The 25,330-nt window shown below is 41.3% G+C and overlaps 1 protein-coding gene across 4 annotated transcripts; it reads left to right on the top strand.

Moving 5' to 3' along the window:
• Window positions 1-8,031: 8,031 nt before the first annotated feature.
• On the top strand, window positions 8,032-25,026 carry FBXO30 (F-box protein 30). Of its 4 annotated transcripts, none has more exons than XM_048298347.1 (4): window positions 8,032-8,195; window positions 12,724-12,828; window positions 19,199-21,281; window positions 22,121-25,026. In XM_048298347.1, exons 3-4 carry the CDS (start codon window positions 19,215-19,217, stop codon window positions 22,322-22,324), a joined length of 2,271 nt encoding a protein of 756 aa, XP_048154304.1. In that variant the 5' UTR covers window positions 8,032-8,195; window positions 12,724-12,828; window positions 19,199-19,214; the 3' UTR covers window positions 22,325-25,026. The 4 variants fall into 4 exon arrangements, with proteins under 4 accessions (XP_048154304.1, XP_048154307.1, XP_048154308.1 ...); XM_048298349.1 differs by lacking the exon at window positions 8,032-8,195 and adding an exon at window positions 8,273-8,686; XM_048298350.1 differs by lacking the exon at window positions 12,724-12,828.
• The last annotated feature ends 304 nt before the right edge of the window (window positions 25,027-25,330 follow it).

Raw genomic sequence — 25,330 nt, 5'->3', positions numbered from 1 at the left:
CTCAGCCTTATGCAGTTGTTAGCGCTTACAAGGTCTAAGGTCCATAAATCTGACAGGATTCAGTCCCCTGCTTCCAGGCAAGAAATGAAAGTTCTGCCTAATTAATCCTTCTGCAGACCTCTTTCTTTGGTATTGCAAAATATCTTTAACTGGGACATTCCCAAGCCTCCAGCATGTGTGTTTATGAAGCAGAAGAGCTAGCTACAGCCCCAGTAACTTCCATGCACAGCTGTGACAGGAGGGAGTTACGGGCTGAGAGCCCAATCAGTGAAGCAAGTTTTTATTTTCGTCTGTGCAGCTGACCTGGATGTTCAGTTCTGGCTATGCTGCAAGGGTGTGAAAGGGGTAGAATTTCTGAATCCTGATCTGTTTTATTATGGATGGTGAAAGTTCTTCCTTAATTTGCAGTCTTGTTTTTGAAATTCACTATTTTTGCAGAACTGAATCAAGACAATGACATGCATATCAAGATCTCTCCCCAGATGACTGAGCACTTGGGGAATTCCCTTCCCCATTCCAACCAAGAGGCTGAGAGATTCACTAGCATTGCTCACTGGAGTTCCCCAGCATCATTTGCTAGAACTTGATCTCTGTATATAGGGCTTGGGGGGAGGGAAGGCTTTGTCCTTGGAAAAAGGGTGTGCAGGATGCCAGATTTAACCTGTCATTGTGGGCACAAGCAATTGATATGAAGGAATAACCTATCTTCTCTGTGCAGAGAGTCTCAACTGAATCAACCCGCTTAGAAAAAGAAAAAAAAAAAAAGTGGCATAAAGGACATTACTGTAAAAGGCAAATTTTACAAATAGCTTAAAAATAAGCTGTTACTGTACATCATTTTGCCCATATACTTCTAAATATGAGCATTCTTCATAATCTCTTGGTTAAATCCTACCAGAATTCTTCCTTTTAGGATCATATTCACAGCCCTGTGTCTTTCATTTTCATGCCAAAACTGCCTCTGATTTACCTGCTTATGATGCATCTGTCAATTTTGTCATGAAGAGGCAAGAGTGTATTAGCCATTCTTTGAAACAGCCACAGTGGTTACTTGTCTTTGCATCTGTAAGTCACCAAAACTTAGACTTTCTGAGATACATGGAAGTTTGTTCCATGTAAGAGTAAGGTCTGGCAAGAAAATAATTTTATTTTTATATAATATATAAAAATTACATATAATTATCTGTCATATAGAAATATAATATTTAAAGGTATTATATGTAAATATGTATTATTCTATATATTATAGACAGAAATATAAGAAAATATGGATATTTCTTCTTGTCAAATGTGCAAATACTAGGGACCAAGAAAATCTTTCAAGCTCACTTAATTAAAAGTATATCTTTCAAACCTGAGCTCAAATCCTAACATATCTTCTAGTATGTCTTTTACCATCCTAGTAATTCACTTTAATATGTACAAATAACTTCCCCATTTTGGATGTGATCAGCATTGCTGATAACAGTTCTGAACCATAAGTACAATTGAGAGAGTCAATAAAGCCCTATTAACTTACTTTCATTGTTCTTGTTGCTGGGTGTATCCCTTGTATGACTAAAATCATATTTGATTAGGAATTAATTCTCAGAGACTGTTAGTACCTCTTTATGAACAATACTTCAGCAAAAAACCCCCCACAACTTTTGCAAGAAATGCATTGATTTGCAATGGAGGGAAATGAGCTCCAGTTCAGCTACACTTGTGCAAGCTGCCCTGGGCTGTCTACAGCTCCACGTCTTTGTGTGCAGGTTCAGGCCACTGTTGACCTCAAATGACTTCAAATGAGCCTGTCTGCAAAAAAAGTTAGTGTTCCACCACAAGTCCTCTAAGTAGCAGATAGTCCTGCTTTGGCTGCAGGACAAGCTGTCTTGTGCCTGTGGAATACATGATGTATTGGTTTGTATATATAGGTGTCAGAGCCCTCTCTTGAAAGAAGATAGCTCCTATACACGGCCTCATAGACCTGGTAGAGCTGTTCCTTCCTCTTCTTGTTCAGTTTTTGTTCCCAAGCAAGCAGGTTTGTGCATTAATTTTCATTTTAGAGAAGCATATGCATGCCTTATAATTTGCCATTTTTTATCAGAATTGTACTAATTATGGCAGAATGATCAGAAATAAAAGATTCAACTTCATTTCCCATTCACATGGTCTCTTATGGTCCTATTAAACAAAAGCTAACAGGCAACAGGGAAGCAACTCCAACTAAGCGGTTTACTAGAAGAAAGTTCTATGCAGCCTACTGCAGATCACCATCATGTTTTTGAAGTAAAAAATGTGACACAGCTTTGAATTCTTATCACAGTCTTGAGACTCAAAATGTAAAAGAACTTAAATATATTAATGTACACGTCATGATGTGGCTTGCTTTCCTTGCCACTATACTCTTTTGGACTGGCACATGTGTGCACAGCCCAACCACATGTTCCTGTATGACTAATGAACACACTGCTTCCTGATCATTCTGAAGGGCTGGGAGCTACCTCAGTAAGCTTTGGTAAAAACTAAAGCCAGATGTTTTGAGGCACAAATGGTTTATAGTTTACTGGGTGATCAGTGAGCTCTAAGTGCACTCCTGATAGTCCTGACTCTTCCTCTCACCTATCATGATACTGCCAAAGCCAGAAATAAGCTATGCTGTTGTGCAGCAGGCAGTAGTATGTAAATGATATTTCACCCCTTGCTTCCTTTGCAGCCCTGCATGGCACTCCCAAGTTCAAACATTTCAGTAGTTCCACGACTTGACTTTCAGGTCCTTACCCCTCAGATAAAGCACTGAGGCAACATTTGTCACACTACCAGTTCAGTTTTGTAAAGGGAAAAATGAAAAGGAATGAAAAGCACTAGCGGCTGATGGAATCTTTCTAAGTCTTCTGAATTAATCACCCATGTCAATGCTAGCTAGCTTTTTTCTCTTACTTTTAAAACAAATGATGTAGCTTGGAATCACTAAAACCAGAAGTCACACAGTATGGCAACGTTGTATAGTAAGAATATTCCCAAACGTATGGAAAAAACCAAAATACTAACAGATAAAAACTGCTGAAGTGTAGCTATACAAAGAACTTGCTAGTGCCAAGGAGAATTAAATCCAGTGAAGGTGTTACATCACTGTTATTTTATCTGTTTAAGGGGCACTTCCATCTCCGCTAAAACCCAGTTTTGTGCTATTAAACCCAGGAGGTGCAATGATCCTCCTGAGCACTGCAGCTTCTAAATCAAACTTGCCATGAGCTCAGAGAGAAGTCTTCTGATGCTGCAATGTAAAACTCAGCCATACACACAGCTCCTCTCAAATGTGATGTCAGAGGCCCCATCTGTTACTTCTTTCTACTACTCCAAATCAAGACACAGCTCCCTTAGGTTCGCTAGGCCTATGCTGTATTTAAACAACTTCAGGAACAATTCAGTCCTAAAGTCTTGTCTAGCCTAGCTGCCATCCATAATGGAAGATGCAACTCCACATCACGGACAGTTTTCCCTTCAGACTGGAGACTGATGAAGACAGGATGAAGCCCCTGTGAAACCACAGGAGAGACCCACATGGCTGAAAACAGCTCTTCCCCATGAAAGCAACTCCTGAGTTGAAGAGCCAATATCGTATCCCAGAAAATCGTACCCTACACGTGTATAGCACTCAATCATTTTGAGTTTCTTTTGCTTAGAAGACCATCACTGTGATGCTTAGTTCTTCTAACAGTCACACTCCTTGTCCTAGGTCTACAATCAACCAAGGGAGTCCAATTTGGCTGTGTTGGGGTTTTAGTTCTCCTCCTGTTTTTCTTTTTCTCTTAAAGGAATTTTCCCCTTACATGTTGCCAGGGGGGCAAATTACTGGGTGCTTAAGGAAAACAAAGGACCTGGCCATAGCGGGAGGGGTGCATCTCTTTCACCTGGGTTTGTGGGCAGTCAGTTCCTGGCGTTTGGACAGAGAGAGAGGTTGCTTCTTCGGCTGCCTTCCTTCTACCAGAGAAACCTCAGGATCCCAAACCCGCCTTCCCTGCCCCGCTGGGAGCCGGGCCGTGGCCGGCCTGCCCCCACTGTTGCTTTGAGCCTTCGTTGCTCTGCAGCCCCGCCGTGCCCTGCCCGCCAAGATCTCCGGGGGGTTCCCACCACAGCTCCGCAGTTTGGATACATCTCATCTGCCACCCGGGATTTGTGCTCGTCCCTGCTGTTCCAGCCTGCTGTTCCCGAGGGTGCGGCCGGACACTGGGATCGGCTGCCCAGGGGTTTGTGAAGCCTTTGTTCCATCCTTCCCGGGATCCCAGGGCACCGGTGCCGCGTGCTCCCCGAGCTCGCTCCGGAGCGCCCCCTGCAGCCGCGGGGGAACCATCGCACCTGCCCTGCTCACCGGGAGCCGCCAGCGCCCCTGCCGGCTGCGAGCGGAACTGCACCCGAGGGGAAAGGGCCTGACAGCCGAGAAGGCTGGGACTGGGTTTGTGATTGTTTGCTGTTACTGCCAGAGTTATTGCTGTTTGTTTGATTGGTTATATATATAATAGTAAAGAACTGTTATTCCTATTTCCCACATCCTTGCCTAAAAGCCCCTTGATTTCAAAATTATAGTAACTCGGAGGGAAGGGGGGTTGCATCTGCCATTCCAAGGGAGGCTCCTACCTTCCTTAGCAGACACCTATCTTTCAAACCAAGACAGGCAGGATTAAAAAATTGTTGACTTTTTAGGTTGTGGAATCTCTGGAAATATTCAAAACCTGCTTGGATGCAATCCGGCGTAACCTACTCTGAGTGAATCTGCTTTGGCAGGGGGCTGGACTACATGGTCTCCAGAGGTCCCTTCCAACCCCAACCACTCTGCGATTCTGAAGGTATTTATATCCCAATACCTGAGTCAGAGGCCAAGAATTCCCACAAAACATCTGTAGCAACCACCCACTGCAGCTTTAGTGGTTGTAACTAGGTAGGTGGGCAATCATGCTGACACAGAAACATCTGACCTCAGAGGGTAGATTTTCCTACCAAAAACCCTTCTTATGCCTAAGACATAAGACGGAAAAAGATAAAACCCCCAAATTCATTAGCTTATCTAGGAGCTTCTTGTACAATCAATGTTCTAGATGTTCTAAAATATCAACTGTTACTACTATAAAAAAGCTTTAGTAAAGAGATTACTATGATAACTTATTCTACTTCAAGTCTCTGGGCTATTTACTGGCCTTTTCTTTAATGACAGATGAAGTACCTTGTAAAAGAGGAGAGGCTTTTCTTGAAAAGGTATAACCATAAAGGCATTAAAGTATCAGACCTCTTGATGGGCCTAGGTTGAAAACACAAGCTCAAGAGCTGCAAAAAACTTACTTTGAGGTGTCTGTTGTTTGGAAACATCCTGCTGTCAAAGCTGTGCAGTGCAAATTGCACATGTGGCTTTGTGGGCAGATCTCAGCTGTTTATTTTTACACACTGCTAAATACGAACGCCCATGCATTAGTAAATCTACTTGCAAATGCATTTCGGAAACACTTGTAATTTGTTTTCCCGCTCTATATCTCCACATCGAAAGAAATTCCAGACATAAATACCCATCAGTAAAAAATTACTGTGATAGATTGAATTTGAAATTCGAAAGTGCTTAAATAATTCACATTTTGTAGAAAGTGACAGCAAACAAATTGCACTGCCTGCAACCTTAGGAGTAAATGTGGTTTATTTCACACACAGTCACCCACTTGCAGGAGACTGTTTGCACACCTCAGCAACTGCCTAGGCATTTGACGTAGACTTTGCTTCAGATAAGGGGAAAGACACAAATCACACTGCCTCAAGAATGAATTTACACTTCACTCTCCTGTTGGCTTCAGTGACAGTGTCATGTACAGAACAATAGTGGACCAGACACGGATATTCATTTTCCATTCATGAGCAACCAGAATGAAGTTTCAGTCATTTTGGATTTAAGCCAGTAGAAAATAACCCCTTCAGTGGTTCACCCAGTGAATCCTCAAAGACCTCCTGTCTTGTAGATCAATGGTACTAAGCCAAATTGTATGACTAAAACTTGCCTGTTTACCTTAAATAGCAGTTCATGAGAATGATGATGATTGTCGGGTGGGGGGGGGCGTACAATGGGATAGCTCTGGGACCATGAGCAAGTAGATACACCAAAGCACTAGAGAAGAAGCAGATTGTTCCCTGAATGACCAGGGAAGTCTCAGCTGAGGTATGAGGACAGAAGTCCAAGCCACAGAAACTCACTCTCTTCACTCAAAAGCAGCAATTAAAATAAAAAGCCCCACTTCTGTCATAGAAGCCCAGTTCCAGCACAGAGCCAGCCCGTGACAAAAGCACTGCAATACCCCATGTAATTAATACCTCAGCCAGCCAGTGAGCACACTCCACTATGGTGAGAGTAAGCAGCACAGTAACCTCACCTGTCCCACAGCAGGCATTGCCAGTAAGAGGCAGTTGTGAAAACCAGTGACTGTCTACATGGATTCTGCCCAGCAATTTATATAATTGTCTGCTGAGCAGATGAAATGATTTTGCTTGGCTTCTCTGAGTCACGGTGCCAATCCCTACCATCTTCTGGAGCTCACTTGGCTAATTATTATATACTGATCCTATAATCAAACCTATGAGGGAAAAAAGGGCCTGTCCTCAGGATCAAGGAAGACCAAGGCTGTCATGTAAGGGTGGGGCAAATCTGAGAGTGCTTATTATAGGAAGTGCTGGCAATGATGCCTCAATATTAAGGTCATCTTACGTTATGTCTACATAGCTAACATGACAATGATTACTTACATCTTTCTTTCATACTCTCTTATTCTTAGAGTAAGAAAGATTCTTCTAAGATGATAAATGTCCAAACTTGCAACAGTCACATTTTCACTTACTCCCCACCACACATGGGTGAGATGCTGAGAGGCTTAAAAGGATCTATGTGGCTAGCTCTTAAACATGCATTACCTCTCTCCAACAGAAATCTACACAGATGGCAGGGAAATAAGGTCTTCAGAAACTGGGAGCAGGCCAACAAGGTTTTCCTGGAAGTTTAAAGAAAGAGTAATTTTTCTTGTGAATTAACAAACTAATCTCCCGGCTCTGTATATTCTGTGGCCACGACTTATCTATCTCTACCTTTAGTATTTTCCTTCTGAAAAAAGGGCGTGGTCAAACTGTTTTTCCTCAGGACTGTAAGACACACTGCAGTCCCTTAAAACATGGCATGCATATCAGGAATAAGAACCTTTACAGGGGTAACACCCTGTATAATTCCTACCTAGGTACAGCCTCTTAAAGTACTGGCTTCCATAGGCTGAAGGCCAGAACCTCCAAAGGAAGGCTCAACAACCTGCACCTGTGGGCGCATGGCCAAGTTTCTGGCAAGAAAGTTCTGGACCGTAAGTGTAACACACTCCAAGGAAAGTGTTAGAGAAGCATTGCCAGTAACACCAAAAGGCGTACTGTGATGGCTAGCAGGAAAGGTTTGTTGAGGTGACAGCTTTAGCAAGGCCCAGGGTCTGTAGAGGCCCAGAAAGGGTGACTGTGGTTACGGGATGGATTGTGGTGGTGCTGGATCTATGCTGGAACCAAAGCTGGTGATCCAGCCCCAGGCGAGCGGAGCGCGGCTATCTGGACCCAAGACAGCAGCCGTTCTCGCTGTGCCCTCCGCCCGCGCCACCGCCGGTAGCGAACGCCGGCGGACTCGGGAGAGCTGCAGGAGCAGTGTCCCCACGGCCGGGGACTGGCTCCCGGATCTGCAGGGCAGGGCAGGGCCCGGAGCCCCGAAGCCGCCGCTCCCTCCCGGCCGCCCCCGCCACTGCCGGCCCCGGCGGCGGCCGCCTGCACGCACGCGCGCGGGGGGCACCGGGGAGCACGCGCGACATCCGGGCGCCCCGCCCCCTCCGCCGCCGGGGGGAAAAGGGCCCCGCCGGCGCGCGCGCGCTCCCGGGCCTCGGCCCCGCCCCGCGGCCGCCCCGCCCCGCCCCGCGCGCGCTCGCTGGCCCTGTCTCCGGCACGCGCGCGCGCGGCCGGCGGGGGCGCGGCCGCAGCGGGGCCGCGCCGGGAGCCCCGCGGGCGGCGAGGCCGGGCCGGGAGAGGCGGAGCGAAGCGAAGAGAAGAGAAGCGAAGCGGACCGTGCACGGCGGCGGCGGCGGCGGCCGGAGCCCGGCGGGGGGAAGGGGCGAGGTGCAGCGCAGGCTCCCGCGCCTGCTTGCCTGCCTGCGGAGCGACGGAGACGGGTGAGCCGCCGCTGCTGTCCGCGACTGGCGGGGAGAGCTGGGCCCTGGGGCCGCGCCCGCTGCCCGGCAGCCGGGCGGTAAACAAATGGCGGCTCGGCGGGGGCCCGAGCGCCCGGGGGCGTCTCCCCGCCGCCACCCCTGACAGGTGGCGGCTGGAAGAGGCTACGGGGAGCTCGGTGTGCGGCTCCGGCGGCGTCGCCTCCACCTCGCCCGTGCCCCGCGGGGCCCGCAGCGCCGGGTGTGTGCTGGCTGTGCCGGGCCATGTAGGATGGCTGCTGCCGCCCCGCCCCCGCGCCGGCCCACGGGTGGCGGCGGACTGAGCTCTGCCGCGGCCGCTTCCTCTGACCCCGCCGTGCTGCCAGCGCTGTCGGGGTGTCGCGATAGCACGTGGGAAGGGCATAGGGCCGGCGTCTGCCTGGTGCTGTGGAGACCGCAGTCGAAGAGTCGCCTTTCTGCGTGAAAGGAGGGGGAAGAGAGCAAATAATCCAGAGGTATTGCTGCAATCCTTCTCTAATCCCCCGTGTTTGTGTTATTTCGAGTAGATGTGCTCAGACTATGTAAGAGGTGGTGTTTTGTCTCGCAGTTCCTTTTTTTAATGGCAGTTTTTTGACGTGCGGTGGAGCCTTTGTTTCTCTCCTTTATGAAGGTAAAGAGGATTGTGTGGTTGTACTCCTGTAACCCCACGGGTCGGCAATCAGAAGCATACAGGGAGATGACAGCAGCTTGTTCAACGGCTCGCGTATTGGAACAGTTGTGTGGCCTCACTTCCAAAAGTTCTAGCGTCGCTGTTGTTCGCAGTAGGTCTTCAGATTCTTAAGGGAAATAACCTGTGGGCTGGTGAGGTGGCTTTCTTTTGTTCTGTAAAGCTCTACTCGGATTTGGCTGAGGAGCTTTTCATAATCCTTGTTTCCCTTTTGCTGATTATGTTGTTAATATGCCAGATAAGTGTTTGTTAGCATACTAGTCCAAACCCAGTATCCCAGAAGTAACAGCCTCACCTTGCTTGTGCTAGCACTTAAGGCAAGATGTTACTTCTGCTTTCTCTAGAATTGGTGTGGAATACTTGATGGTTAAGTCCTTCACCTGGACACCTGCTGCCTTCTGCTGCACGTTGATGTGATACACCTTAACTTGTGCTGTGATTTGGGGGATTAAGGTTCATGCATCCCGTTTGATGAGGATGTTAGGTATTTATGACCTTCCCCTCTGCACCCCTCTCCCAGAAGTATTAGAAAAATATTAGAAGAACTTTGTTGGTAAGCAAGTTGAGTACCTGCAATACTGAAAAATGCACTGGCAGCTTTACTCTGTCTTCCACTCTGTATGCATGTAAATATCTGTGTGTAATTTCTCCATAGTGGTCAAGTTTCATCGAGAGAAGAAACAGATTAGTGAGGGTGAGTTGGGATTGTATTGCAAGCTGAGACTTTTTTGAGGTCTCTTGTCTCATTCTTTTCCAAAGTTAGAAGATGTTAGAGAACGGGAGAATCCCAGCAGAATGGGCAAAAGTTAGGCAAAAGCAGTGTTTTTACTCCGCTTGCCTGAACATTCTTTCTTTTGCACTAAATTCTGCATTTACTCAATTAACTTCTCAAATTTGGGTTATCTTTCCCTTGCCTCCTACTTTGATGTTAGAAGTCTAATGGGCAAAATAAGTGCTGCGTTTAACAAGCAGTATCTGGCTGGAAACTTTCTGGACAAGATTTCTGCATGGTTTTGGACAGCCAGGTTTTTAGGTCATAAAGAGTGTCTACAACAGAGGGTGTAGTCTACAACTTTGTGAAGAAGAAAGCATATGTTTATTAGTCGTTAGATGAGTTCCTGTAGCTGTTGCAGATTTCACCTGTGTAAGAAACCCCTGTTTTGCATTCAGTCCAATTGCACTAAAAGTAACAAAATTTTCCTCATATCGATAGACCTGTTTCTTTGGTGGGCTCTGTCTAAAAGGATGCAAATGCTGTTTGCCTCTGGCAATGAGATCCAGTGGTATAGAGATGGGAGCAGGGAATCATATATAGTCATCATTGTACTGGTGACAATTTCCCTTCAGTTTCCTTATCTGCATAATAAGAATAAAAATAATGTATCTGTTGGTGAGATGGTTAGATTGTATAAGGGGTGGTAACTATTCCTGAACAGACCACAAATAAACAAATATTTACATTATTGATGGTTGCAGAGAAATCTGTGTAAGCTGTCTGAAATGTCCGGACACTGTCTAGTCTCAATATTGAATGAAGGCAGAAGACTGAAAAGTTTTGTCATATAAACTGTTCTGAAACAGGCCAAGAGAGTTGAAATGGCAGGGGAGCTCTAGATTCTGACTTACTTTGCAAGCTACTGTTTTTAATAGTTTCTGATGTGACACTTGGTGTATTGTTACAACTTTATAGTAATCTGTTAATGCTGTTTGAAGCTTCAGTACCCTGCAAACGGCTGCAGTCGGTAGAACATCCAGTTGAGTAGATTGTGCTGTTTCTTACCAAATGTCCAACATTGATCTAAGCTCTTAATGTGAAATCGTGATTAAAAAAAAGATAGGTCTAAACTTAAGGCTTGAGAATGAGAGGCATAGTGAGGTAAGTTTCTGAGTGGTGTAGTTACAGCTGTTCATGTAAAACTTTAGGTAGTGTTTCAGACTGATTGTGATACCTGGTTCAGACTTGGCTACAGAGGTGCTGGAAGGTGGGTGGTGTTTTGTTGAAATTCAGGCTTTTATTTGTCTATTTAGAAACATCTCTAGTACAAACTGTAGTTTTCCAAAAGTCCTGTTTGACAGAGAAATTTGTTGGTGTGATAGATTCATTGCAAATAGGATCTTTATAGAAGTGTGCTTTATTGGCAAAGCTTTAATGCTCTTACAAAACCTTGTTTTGGCTGAGTCACTATTGTCACCAGATAAGGAATGTGTTTGGATAGGATCGTTTGGCTGGAGTCTTTGGGCAAAAAGAAATAGCATGAAGCCTGTTTACATTTGGAAAAGGCAGTCTAAATGATATTAGAGATAACAAATCGATGAATCATCATATGTCCTAAAACCCTGCACAAACTTGTAGTGAAGATGTTCTTGTATTCCAGTTCTTCATTCATGTTAGAAACATATTGAAATAGCTGGTATAACATGCTCACTATGAGATGTATTCCCAGCTTTCTGTCATCAACTATTTGAGATAGGTGAGGTTTTGTTTAGACAATAATTTTATTTAAAACTGTCTATTTTTTTTACTGTTTATTTTATTTGTCTCTGTTTTGTTGGTTTTAAAACCAAGCAGCTTGGAAGGGGGAAAAGCCTAACTGTTGCTGCAAAAAGTGCCTTTCATTTGATAAGAAAGGGAAATACCTGAAAATAGAATAAAGTTGTTAAAACTGTCTGTCTTATAATATTGTTTTACTTCAAATCTTTCAAAATAATTTGGGACAAACTCCCATCATTTCTACTTCAGTGTAATCTGATAAGGTATTTGTGTGGGGACGTCTGTTAATTTTTTTTGGGTGCTGTCTGTTTTGGTGTGTATTAAGCCATTGTCTACTAACAAGAGTGTATTTTTAACAGAAAAAATAACTTGATATGTACAGAATACATGAGATTGCACTTCAGTGTAGGATGTTGGAGAGAAGTGGCTTTCATAGTCTATTTACTTTAAAGTTGTTTTCTCATTTTGCTATGGGACCTGGTTAAACTTGTGTAGTAAGACCTGAAACAGTATATTAATGAGATGTTTGGCCTGATTTCTGTAAGTATGCAGAGGTCAGGAATTCTTCGGCAGCAGCATGTATGAATTAAAATATTACGTAAGAAGGGTTTATTTTTGGTTTCTTTTGGGTGGTGAAAACTACCTACTGTAATACAGAATGCATTATTTTTTCCAGTAGTTCTGTTTCTGGTTTCTGAGGAATTTTTTCTGCTTTTCTGGAGGATTTGTGAGTTGGTACTGGGATAAGAATGTCATTGTTCCTTTGGGCATATCACCTCAGTTTCACCTCTCTTAAGTTTTAGTGATAATCCTTGGGCATGAAAGAATAGAAAAGCATCTTGTAACAGTAAAAAGCTTTTTAATAGTAAGTAACTGCTTGGTAAGTTCCCATGTATGAAGACTGATGATGGACACATTTTAACTAGACTAAAATGCAGTTTGTAAAAGAATCAAACTTTATTTATTTTTTCTAGTTCTCCATCTGTTGCAATCTTTCATTCGAGTTTGGTTTTTTTTTTTGTGAAGTGGTCAGAGCAGTGGATTAAGTGCAGTAGGTCAGAATAATAACTTTTAATAATCTCTTACAGCCTTAAATATAATTAGGTTACCATCCAGTGTGACTAACAGCTAGCAATATGCTAAAATGACAGAACTTAGGTTGTGCTTGGGAAGTCTCATTAAAAACTTTTTTATATTCCCATAAAAGCTACCAAAAAATTCAATGTTTGTAGCCCCAGATAGTGTAAGAACATGGCCTTTTCAGGGGGTTGTACATATGGAAAGCAATGTCTACACCTGAAATGAAACCTTACTTCTGATCTCATTTCTTGCAGAATCTGCAGCAATCGAGGAGTCACACTGTGTTCAAGTTCAGAAGTGCTTTACACATGAAATCTACTGGCTCTCTAGCTGATTCTGCCCTGTCACCATCTCAACAGGTAGAGTGCTTTTGTGCCTGAGCCATGCAGCAAGTGTAGCTGTTCCTTGTGCGGTTGTCCTGTGTCAGTGTGTGGCCAAGGGCACATTGAGGTCTTTGGGTTTCTTCTCTGGGGAATGTGTCAAGGAAGCAAGAATGCATGGCAGATCTGTCACAAAAGTACTCTAAAGAAAAGCCTAGTAGTTTTGCTTTTGATTTTTAACATTCCTTTAACTGAGTTTAACAGGGATAGGAGAAAGTGTTCTGTCATTTCATCAGAGCTTCTATTCTAAAATAGAACAAAGCCAGACATGTAGGGCATCAGTGGAAGGTCCTCTTCAGTCAAAGCAGTGTTTTGCTTTGGGTCATTTTCCCCTTGAATTCTATTCTTTTTATTGGCTGCAATGATTTGGGAGGAAGTAATCTCCTTGTATTCTCTGAAAGGTAGGAAGATGGTTTGCCACTAAAAAGAAAGGATATTTGGGGCAGGGGAAGACATGGAAAAGTCTTCTTTATAAGGTTGGCATAAAAATGGTTGCACTTCCCTGTAATTCCAGTGCTCATTATTTTTGCTGTAGTTAGAGATTTCTTTTCTTTGGTCTGTTTGTTTGTTTTTTTGTTTTTTTTTTTTGTGAGGTGGATAGGTAATTTTGATTTGTGCTTAAAAAAGCAGCTATATATTCCTTTGATGCTAGACCACTGATAAAACTATAATCTTTCCGGAAGTATGTGTCCCCCGGAGGTTTTTATTCTTGCAGCAAAAAGCCATGTTTTGAGTGTAACCTTTTTCTGCCACTTTTGTGTAGTACATAATAATAGCTGTAGACTATGATGATAATGGTTGAAGTTGCATCCTACTTATATAGTCACTTGGGCTTTAGTAATTGGAGCTCTTCTCATGATTTCAGTGATTAACAATAAATTAATGTAGACTCGTTCTAGTATGTGTAGTATGTGCAGTCACTACCAGCCAAGGAAGATGCTTTCATCTTTGTTGTGGATAAATTTATGTTTGACAATGCAGTGAACACTCATCCAACTGTTTTGAATATAGTTTTAGTTTTCCTGGTCTGCCTTGTTGTAACAGAAATCAGGGTTGTCCTGATGAACTTAGGGGTGGGGGGCAGTAATTAGTATCTTCTAAGGTTGAGAATTTAAGTTTGGCATCTGAAAGAGAAGCTCCTGACAGAAACCTGCATAAAAGATGGAAGATTTAGAAATACAGCTGTCATTTCTTCAGTGTCCAAAACAAAAGGGAATTTTTTTGTATGGTTTGCATGTATTTGCTTGTGGCTGGATTTGGATGCTCCTGGGAGTTTAAACCTGTAGTACAGCTTGTGTGTCTCTAGTCTTCTACATCCTTGAAGCAGTAATTTAAGAACCTGTTGGCTTATTCAGTTGAATTTGATAGAAAAATCTCAAAAGTAGTTGAGCTTTATAGGTTTGGTGAATAAAAGGTGGCTGAATAATGGAGGCCTCCAATAGCAGTAATGGTTGCTGTGATTTCCTGTCTTATTGGCCCCAAAGAATTCTATAGGAGAGAGTGAGCAAGCAGGCTTTGGGTTTGATAATACTAAGTATAGTGTTTTTGTGGTATAGAAGAAGGTGAGAGCTTGCACTTGCAGCAGAAACATTGTGTGAGTCTGAAACTCTTATTATGCTATTTTAATGTTCATGTTACAACAGCAACTGGCAATCATGTGGCTGTAGCAGCTGGAATTTTAATCCTTTTAATTATGACAGATTTTCAAGGCATGTTCTGGCTGATTTGGTCAGCTGACTGTATAGTTATGTACAATAACATCAAGTGATTGCACAAATTCTGAGAGCAGTGGTCACCTCAGTGGAACGGGATGTATTTTTAGGTTTCTCTGCTAGTAACAGTCAAGTGTGTGTACTTAGGCACCCTGAACTGAAGGAACTGAAGCTGGTTGCTGACACTACACTATTAGAAAAGGACAGCTGTTCGTTCCTGCTGTAGTCATTGATCTGACACTGTCTTCTGACCATATTGTGACAAGGAACACAGTGGGATATAAACACTGTAAATATTATTGGTACATGCTTTAATGACAGGTATTTTTCTTTAGGTCAGCAATGACATTCTTTGTTAGCCTTTTCAATTTGCTGTATTAGAGGAAATGAAAGGACTTTGTTACCTCTAGCGAAAATGTTCTTTATCTCCCCTTTACCCAACAGGTTTTTATCCTTACAAGGAAATATTTGGGAAGAGGGTAGTTCTTGTTCTCAGTATAGTACTGATGATATACTGGTTATGGTTCTTTAATGGGAAATTATTAATATGTGAATGCTCTTAATCTCTGAATGAAAGAGGTGCTAAGTTCTGCAGTTTACAAAGTTAGCTTACCAAATAGAGTGAGTCATGGCCATTTGCTGATTAATCAGTGTGCTAATTCTTGAGGTCTTATCCATTTATTTCACCAGTTTGATAGGGGCATTTGTTTTTTTTCCTTTGGAAATAATTGGCAATTTAAGAATGGAATTATATCAGAAACCTTAAGTAGTTCAAGCAGTCTAGGAACTCATGACTGCCCAAAACAGCTGTTGAGTTTGAAGCTCAAGTATTAAAATTAAAAATGCATAAAAGGACATTTAATATATTTAAAGAGACTTTGTAGCAACCTATAAATAAAATGTGACATTCTGACTAAATTGAAGTTTTGCAGCAGGTGCTGAGGAGTTAAGGCTTGTAAGCAGAACGCAGAATTTTAGTGAATGTTCTGCTGAAGGTCTACGGATGTCTGAAGATATTTCAAATTATATATTTAGATAATGAGACAAAGGATTTGAATTTTAAGATAAATGGCAGCTAATATCAGGCTTCTTGGTGACCAGTTTCTTATTTATAGAAACTGAGAGCATAAGTTACTTCAGCTGTTTAATTGATTTTGTGCATAACTGTTTCTTGATGAAAACAACCTGAAGCATCTGTTACAGAGCAAATTAGCATCTAGCTATTGATAAGACTTGGGGTTTTAGTGTCAGCTTTGTCTTTCATACACTGTCTGTTGGTGATATTTGATGTTTTCACCAGATTTGGTTTCCTTCTTACTTTGAAATGTCATTTGCTTATATGAAATAATAAAATTTTGAATATTATGTGTGAAAGGAGTTCAGGAACCTGAGAAAAGCCAGTATCATTGTGCAACTCAGGTTTCACAATCTGACTTTTAAAGACCAAGATAGTGTGCTGGGGAGGAGGATGTTTTACTGTCTTAATAGAATGTTCTGTGTAAGCTCATGCTATTTAAAGATAGTATTTAATGATGGTTGACTAACTTAGGCTATGTCTACAGAAATGGTGCAGGCAAACACGAGCTCAGTTTGACTGTGTTCTGAGCTGCTGCATGTGAGCCAGCTTTGGCCTAGAAGCAGTAGAGTAGTGCTGGCTTAGCAGTGTGTGCTATTTTTCCAACATAATTGACATATGTCCCCTTTCTGGGTTAAGTGAAGGTGGCTTGTCTGCCTTGCTCAAAATCAGTAAAATTTTGGCCCAAATTGCTGTCATGAGACACACCTTGACATGATTGATGGTGTTGATGTGAAATTGCCACTGAAGTCCCAAGTGTCACAATTGATAAGGAATGGGCTGCAGCCAATCATGAGGGTCTGGAATGGATGTGTGCCTCCACCTGCTCTACGTGCCCGGGTTGTGCCCAGCACGGAGCCACGCAGTGGCAGCGCAAAGGGCAGCCCAGGCCTGCCCTTGCTGCTGTGGAGGAATACACCCGCTCCTGTGGGCATCCTCTGAGTCTTGACAGCACTACCCCCCAGGCTGCTGTCACACTGTACCCAGCTTTTTCACCCCGTGGGTAGAGGGCATTGGCAGCTCATGACATGAGTGCCCTCTTTTCACCTGGGATCCTGTCAAGTGGATAGTGAAGCTGCTTGATAGGGTGAGAGCATCCATAACCCCCACAGTGAGGCAGAGGTCATCTCGGTTACCCTCACAGGTAGGTGTGACCTGTGCAGCTGAGCCCAGTTAGCAACACACTGTCCCATCTTAAGAGAGTCATAGGTACTCCTGCCCCTAACGCACCCACGTGCTGCTCTCCAAGTGGCTCACTTCTGGCCAGCTTGAAGTGAGCAGGCCATTGTTTTATGGGAGCAACAGGACTCTGTTTAGATAGATGAAGCAGGGGCTGGGCTCTGTAAAGGCCCTGGCATTATAAACGAGCAATTGTCTTTTTCAGTGCTATTTCCATTTTGTCTTATGCACTTTAAAATACACACATAACCTGAGAGCTTCCTTTTGATCTCTGCTCACCTGTTGACTTGAGGAGAAGTATTTTGGTTTCAGTAGTGATGGCAATTTCTGAGATTTTCTTTGGCCTAGCAACAGGCTGCGGTGTTTGGCAAGAATTACTCAGAGAGGGCTTTGCTGGAAGAACCAAAAATATCTTCAGAGAAGTCAAATAATTTTTTCATTCTTTACTGAACATGTTTCATCTCTTTGTAGTAGATTCCATCTGACTTAATTTGCAAGTTGAAAACAGGTTGTGTGCCAGAGAGGTTTGCAAGAATGTTGAGTAAGTCAGTCACTGAGTCCAGTGACTGATACTCAAAACTTACTATTACTCAGTATTACTTACTGTAACTCAGTATATAAATGCTAAGGTATGGTGGGGGAAATTCAGCTGTGTTTTGCCTGCTAAGTGTAGCACATATGTTTTTTAGTTAAAAGTGTTCAGGAGAGTGGGTGGCTAAAATATTTAAGTTATCCAAATTACGACGGATGGGGGATGAGCACTGATTGCTACTTAAAGTTGGCATGAATTTCAAAGCATTATAAAAGAATACAAGTGAGTGAAGTGTCACACAGATTTCTATTTAAATGCTTTAAATTATTTAAAGTGGAGTGTCTAAAAGGCACTTTTGTTTCCTTTTACCTTCAGTTTGAAGAGAAGGAATGATACTAAGCAGTTTTATTTTTATAGTTTAGAGTAATTTTAATTTAAGAAGGTTTAATGCATGAAAACTGAAGTGTTTAGTCTAAAGACAATGTGTGAGAGCACTTTTTGGCAGAATAAGGAACCATTTTTATTAATCTTAAATTCCTTGAGCATTTTATTTCTCAAGAAAATGCCTAGAGGGTGAGGAGTAAGGAAAAGATGGAACTGAGCAACATATGTTTGAAACAGTATTTTTGAGATTTTGCTCTGTGCAAGTCATTCTGTGATACCTCTGAACTTCAATCCCTACTGGTATCACTTCCGAGAAGGAGTTTGTAAGAGCATAGGGGAGAGCTTGGTAACTTGTGTGGGCCTGCACTCCAGCTAGAGAGCAGTTCCAGACTTTCTCAAAGTATGATACAAAGACACAAAGTTTACTCTTGTTTTTTTCTTTTTTTTTTTTCTTTTTTATTTATTTTTCCATGCCACAACAAAGAATTGAATTTTTTGTTGGTATCAGTGTGTTATTATAGATTGCACCATGGATGTATATGTATTTTGATTTTTATTGCTGTTTGGCCTTGTTATGTAGAGTTGTTGATATCCTTACACTTTGAATTGCTGGTATTGTGATCAGGGCGGCCATAGGATGCATTAAAAAATTACCTTTTGTGGGTTGAACTGGACATATAGATAGGACCATGTTGGCAACTTAAGATTTATGTAAATGGTTTGAGTGAAATAAAAGGACTTATTTAATGTGTAGTGTAATTATGTAGTATAATTGCTACCCTTGTACAACAACAACTGTAGAAAATGGAGGGGCTAAAGGCTATAGATGAAGAAAAAGAGTGAAGAGCTGTTGTAAAGGCCTGCAGTCTGTCAGAAGCACAGAGTGGGGAGAGAATGGCACATGACAGGGAATTGAGATACTCACTGTAGGCTGCAGATTGCCTTAAGCAGAACTGCAAGAAGAGGGTGCCAGCAGCTTAGGTGGTAGCAGGTAGCCTGGGAAACAGGTTGCCTCTGTTTAATTTAGAGAATTGGACGGACATGAGGATGAATCTGGATTCCTTCATTTTGTCTCTGTACTCTGTGCAATTGTATCATTTATGATTTTAGGTAGTAGACTATATAGTCAAAGGTAATGCTTTGTTTTTCATGGAATGATCTATTTGCAGTGGGCAGGGAAAAAGGGCTATTCCAGAGTGAAGGATTATACAACATTTTTACTTAAGTTGCATGTATTAGACCTGGTAAATAAACGTGTAGACTGTGTTCTGAACTCTGATACAAATGTGTGTTTTTAATTTTCAGATGAACTTTTAAGCACCATTTCTTTGAAATAAGGTGTTACATACTTGTTTTCTTAGAATGTCAACTGACCAAGGATGCAAAACTGCAAATAGTAGCTAGTAAATATTAACAATATTGAGTTAATATTCATTCTATGCTGTTGTCTCCTTTCTCTTTGCTCAGAATTGGATTTACAATCATGGAGGAACATCAGCAACACTTACACTGTGTGAACTGTGTCAGCCGTCGTTGTATGACCAGACCAGAGCCGGGCATTTCCTGTGATTTGATTGGCTGCCCCTTGGTTTGTGGAGCAGTTTTTCACTCATGTAAAGCTGAGGAACATCGCATGCTATGTCCACTTGAAAGAGTGCCTTGTTTGAATAGTGGCTTTGGATGTCCCTTCATAGTAGCCCGAAATAAAATTGCTGATCATCTAGAAGTTTGTCCTGCAAGTGTGGTATGTTGTACCATGGAGTGGAATAGATGGCCAGTCAGTTATGCTGACCGAAAATCTTATGAAAACCTGAGTAAAGATGTTGATGAAGTGGAGCAGCTAGATATGGCTTTAGCTCTTCAAGACCAGCGCATGTTATTAGAATCACTTAAAGTAGCAACTATGATGTCAAAAGCAGGTGATCAAATACCAGAATCTAGAGAGCAAACATCTGTCAAATCAAGTGCCCCTGATACAGTGCATACCAATGGCTTGATGCCTGTAGATGAAGAGTCCTATGGTGCACTTTATCAAGCTACTGTAGAAACAACGAGGAGTTTAGCTGCTGCTTTGGATATCCTGAACACTGCTACAAGGGACATTGGTATGTTAAGTTCAAACCTCTGCATTTCACCACATGAAATGAAAGAAGATCCCAGGATTAAAGAACAAGCTTCTAGTGGCATTATTCAGGATAAAAAGTCTGACTCTGAAAATCCAGATGAAGATAATGTCGGAGCAGTTGGGGGAATTAACTTTGATAGCCTGAGTCAAAATTCACAAATGGAGCAAAATGGTTCTAGTGGTATTTGTTGTGATGTAGTGCAAAACCATGACTTAAATCTAAACCTCAGTAACTCCTCACTTTTGTGTAATGGCTTTCATGTAGACAATGAATGTTCAAAGGTGTTGGACCACAGTGAAGATCTTGGTGTATCTAATTCAAAACCGTCCAGTGTAGCAAATGGTGAATGTACTGCATCTCATGATGATGAAGCATTACAGTCATGCAGCTCCTTCCCTGTAACAGCACAAGTTGAAGTAATATCAGCTGATCACTTAGTTAATGGCAATGTTAATCATGTACTACTTCCCCATAATGCTCATGAAGAAGAAATGTTAGAGAGACAAGTGGAGCAAGAAAGATTGAGAAACATAGATGCTTTTTTACGGCATCAATCGTACAGATTCCTTGTTAACCACTATTGGTCAACACCAAAAGAAGACAAAGCTGTTGATACATCAGATTTGGAGATAACAGAAGATCCTATGGGTCTTCAGGGAATTGATCTAATCACTGCAGCTCTGTTGTTTTGCCTAGGAGACTCTCCTGGAGGCAGGGGGATATCAGAAAGTCGCGCTGTCGATGTGTATCACGTTGACTTTGGGACCCAAACATTTTCTCTCCCATCTGCTATATTGGCCACAAATACAATGGTGGGGGAAATAGCTTCAGCTTCTGCATGTGATCATGCCAACCCACAGCTCTCAAATCCGAGTCCATTCCAGACCCTTGGATTGGATTTGGTATTGGAATATGTGGCTAGATACCAAACAAAACAGCGTTCAATGTTTACATTTGTTTGTGGACAGTTGTTTAGAAGGAATGAATTTTCATCGCATTTTAAGAATGTGCATGGAGACATTCATGCTGGCCTTAATGGCTGGATGGAGCAGAGGTGTCCTTTGGCATATTATGGGTGTACGTATTCTCAACGAAGGTTTTGCCCTTCAACACAAGGGGCAAAAATTATTCATGACCGCCACTTAAGGTCATTTGGAGTTCAGCCTTGTATATCCACAGTATTAGTAGAACCAGCAAAAAGCTGCTTAATTGGACTACACAATGATCATCTGAGTAGTCTACCTTTTGAGGTGCTGCAGCACATTGCTAGCTTTCTAGATGGCTTTAGTTTGTGTCAGCTTTCAAGAGTGTCACGTTTAATGAGAGATGTATGTGGAAGCTTGCTTCAAGCACGTGGAATGGTGATACTGCTTTGGGAGAAGAGAAAGTACCCAGAAGGAAGTTCATGGCAGGTAAAAGAGAAGGTAAGTTTGGGGGTTTTTTTATCTTGAAGGTGAGAGGGAAAGTATTACACTGGTCCTGTTTCTGCTTTTTCTCTTAATATTATATCTGTTACCACTGGATTTTGGTATAATAACCCTTCAAGAAAGAGATTGTTGTATAGAAAAAGTGAAAATTGCTGCAGGTTGTCTCAGTCTTTTCCATACTTGGAGAAGTAGAAGTAGAGTCTGTCCAGTTTTTGCTAAAATTGTAAATTGACTTATGTTTTTTCCAATATTTTAAAATGTTAAAAGATTACTTCATGATTTGCTTTAAGATCAATATTCCATAGAAGTGGGAAAGCTGCCTGCAAAGTTTGCTTTTCTTGTCTGTGTAGTGTTTACAGCAATTTTTTTTTTCAAACCTGTTGATATCCTATCTATTGCCTTGGTACTGAGTGCCTTAAATACTGAAATAATTTAAAACCTTTGGATGACCTTTGTGTAATACAGTTTTTACCATTTTCCCCACCCAAAATTGCAGAGTATTTGCAACACTCATTTGGAATTGCAGAAGTTGATAAGAAATAAATTGTTGTGGTTGGTCTTACAATACCTTGTCATTTAATTTCTGATTGTATCTATTTTGTAGACACAAAAAACACTGCCTGTGTTTCTTCCCAGTGTTCAGAGAGTTTCTTGGAGCCTGAATCAGCCTGGGACTGAGAATGCTAAATTCTGTATGGTGTATTTTTGTCATGTTGATTTTTAGTGTGATTTATAGACAACATTACCTGAAAGTTTTATAGTACAAGGATGTAATTTCTTGCTCTGACTTCAGGTACCTCAAAACATTGTGAACCTAAGTGCAGCTTATTTTCTAGGTTTGGCGCTTCAGTACAGCATTCTGTACTGTAAATGAGTGGAAGTTTGCTGACATCGTGAGCATGGCTGACCACTTGAAGAAGTGTAGCTACAATGCTGTGGAGAGAAGAGAGGAGGCTGTTCCGCTGCCATGTATGTGTGTGACGCGAGAGCTCACGAAGGAGGGACGTTCACTGCGCTCTGTTTTGAAACCAGTACTTTAAGTATTGCAGCCACTCCAATTGCACATACACTCAAGCACCTGATATAACCTCGGTAATATTATGAGACACTTTATTAATGTACTAAAGATACTTTCTAGCTAAATCTACTCTGTCACTGTGTATATAAGGTTTGAAGTGACATTTATTTTTTATAGTACTGTTTAGCTGGAAAGTAATGAAAGTTGCCTTAACGTTTGAAAAATTCGGAACTTGCTGGACAGGGTAGTTTTATCTAACTTATATAATTTAAGAACAAAATCCTAAGGTGTGTTTTCTGATTCACTGGTGCCCATGTTGCTGTTGACTGATAACATTTCAAAAATGGCCTCTAAATGGTATCTGCATTTGGATAGGAAACACTGAATTGTAGTGAGAGAAAAGTCCTATCCAAATTCTGTACCTTCTGTATCTGGTCTATTTTTTTTTTTTTTTTTTTAACAGATTATAATCCAAATATTTGAAAGATAAGGATGAATTCAAAACTTTATAATAGATGTCTCAAACACAGCTTTTAAGCACATCTTTTCTCATGAAATCAGTGTTCTACTGCTCTTCCTAGTTAACAAGTGATCTAGGATCAGCTTTTTTAAAATAAAGGTTTTTTAGGAATGATCTAAGTGAACTCAGATTTACAGCAGCTTAATTTTTAGTACAACTTTGTTTTGACATGTCAACAATTGCTATTTTTCTTCTGAACTCTGGGAGCAAAACTTTTAGAGCTAAAACCATGGAATACTAGTTTTTACTCTCGCACCTACAATGATATCAATGTCAAATGTTCAGAAAATTTTTCCTTGTCCTGCAGTTGGCTGAGGGTTAAATTGCTTGAGAAGTCAGAAATTCAATGTGATGAACAGTTATGAATTTACAACGCAGCTAATGAAAGGGCTTTACTTGTTCTATGGTATTGTGAGATGTATTGTCTCCTTTTCTGTTAATTCGTCTCTAAAAATGCTGCTTTTTTAAGGAGCATTTTAAATTACTGGTATGTATAGCAAATGTATCATCTTCATAAGATGAGACATGATTTGTTAATTGCATAAGGCATATCAGAAATGTTATGTTAAACCACATTTGTTAAACCAATAACTTCAATTTGCTTCCAGTCTTCCATAAAAAAAGATCCTACAAAGCATTTGTGAACAGAGAATACATGCTATGAAAAATGGCCTGGTATAGCAAAACTGTAATAACTTGAACTGACTTTCCAACTTGTTTGTATTCCTGTCGGTGTCTCTAGCCTGTTGCACTTAGCAACTGTGCCACAAAGCTAAAACAGAAACAGACCAGAGCTTGGAACAATGAAATACAGTACGTATTTCCATTATAGGGAAAAAAAAAGAGATTAGTAAGGAGGAGATGTTTACAAAAATGGCTAAATTTATTACTTGTAATTTCTGTACCGGACACTTGTTTATGGCTAGTCTGGCTGCACTTCACAACTTTGGTATCTGTGTATTTCCCATTCTGGATTCAGTCCAGCTAAACATTCACTGCCTTTTTGCTATTCAGAGTGCTACAGGTGCCCAGAAAAAAAAAATCTAGTTCTTCAGTGCCATGAGTTGAAATTATAAGAGCTCAAATAGAAGCTTTGCCTGGATCTTCAGACTGTGTGTTCTCGTTCCACAACTTCTCTTCTTTCTTGTTTGAAGAGAAGAAAGGAGTAAACCTTCTACAGAAGTTAGCAACATTTGCAGTAATTCTTAGCTGTTACCACAGTTACCTGGAAGGGAGAATCTAGATTCAAGTACAGATCTGACTATACCAACTGGGTTTTAGGTAGGAATCTTACACCCGCAGCCCAGTTCTTTGAATGCACTGAAGTGCTCATTACCCACAAATTCTTCGGTACAAGGCAGGAGAGAGACTTTCAGTTCTTGTCTTTTAGCTCTAATGGCTCCTTGCTGCTGCTCTCCAATGTTTAAAAGTACTTGTGTGACTGGAAGGATCCTGAATGTTGAGGAGATAATGCTTGCATTTATGGCTAAATCTACTTTAAAACATCCTGTCTTGGGTTACTGGTATTTTTTAGTGAGCAGTGTGGTGGTTTTGGTACTCTGCATTCTTTGTAACTCCCCAGAACCCTGATGAGTACAGTAGGCAGGCACGTGTCTTGGTGCTTACGGAAAAGAGGATGTTCAGTTAGAGGAACTGGTGTTAGAACTTTGCTTGTAGCACAGTGCAGAACTGCATCTAAAGTATCATCAACTGTCGATCTATTAAAATGAACTTTTTAAGACTCTTCTTAAAAAATAACACTATTTCTCAATACATGCACTTTTATTTTCAAATGTAGATACAGGCTTTTTTGTTAAATTAGTTTATTTTTTATGAGAATCCAGAGCTATTAAAATATCAATGTTGTAAACAACATCTCTGCCTTGTAAACTGCTCCAAATGCAGGAATACAATATACTTAGGATAAAACTTTTTTTTTTACACTGCTATGCAGTTTGTAAAACATCTGTGGTGTATAGTCAGTCTATCAAAATGTGACTTGTTCAGATTTGCCCTTGAATTTTAAAAATGTCCTATCCCTTTCCTGGTACATGTTCCATACAGCATATATAGACAGCTGTTGCAGTCTTTCTTTTACTTGGTACCACATTGCTTTGTTTAAAATATTATGTTTTCAATCATTATGCAATATTTTTTTCAATGTCTGTTGAAATTCTAATAAAACTTTTGGAGTTTCTCTTTTAGTATGACTGTATTTTCTTTAAAGAAAATGTCCCCTGCCTTCTGGTGTTCAAGCATGGTGCTCAGTGTCTGCTTATAGGATTCCAGTAAGTACTCAAAAAATAAAGTTACATACAGGAAACTATCTACAAACATTCAAACATTGGATAATTTGGAAGTGATTAATATTTATACACATTCATTTCAGTATGAAGATTGGTCAGTCATTTTTAGATTATCTACCCATTTCTATTGCTTTGGTCTATTATGCAGCATAGACTCCCTTCCACAATTAAAGATTTGAGTACATAACATTGAAGACATATA

Source organism: Corvus hawaiiensis, chromosome 3 (assembly GCF_020740725.1).
Source record: "Corvus hawaiiensis isolate bCorHaw1 chromosome 3, bCorHaw1.pri.cur, whole genome shotgun sequence".
NCBI lineage: Eukaryota > Metazoa > Chordata > Aves > Passeriformes > Corvidae > Corvus > Corvus hawaiiensis.
The sequence above is the reverse complement of the archived record's forward strand: the minus strand, read 5'-3'. Positions and strand labels throughout refer to the sequence as shown.

Coding starts and splice junctions, on each gene's coding strand:
- FBXO30 (XM_048298350.1), top strand. CDS start 19,215: ATGGAGGAACATCAGCAACACTTACACTGTGTGAACTGTGTCAGCCGT. Junction 21,282..22,120: donor CATGGCAGGTAAAAGAGAAG/GTAAGTTTGGGG, acceptor CTTATTTTCTAG/GTTTGGCGCTTCAGTACAGC.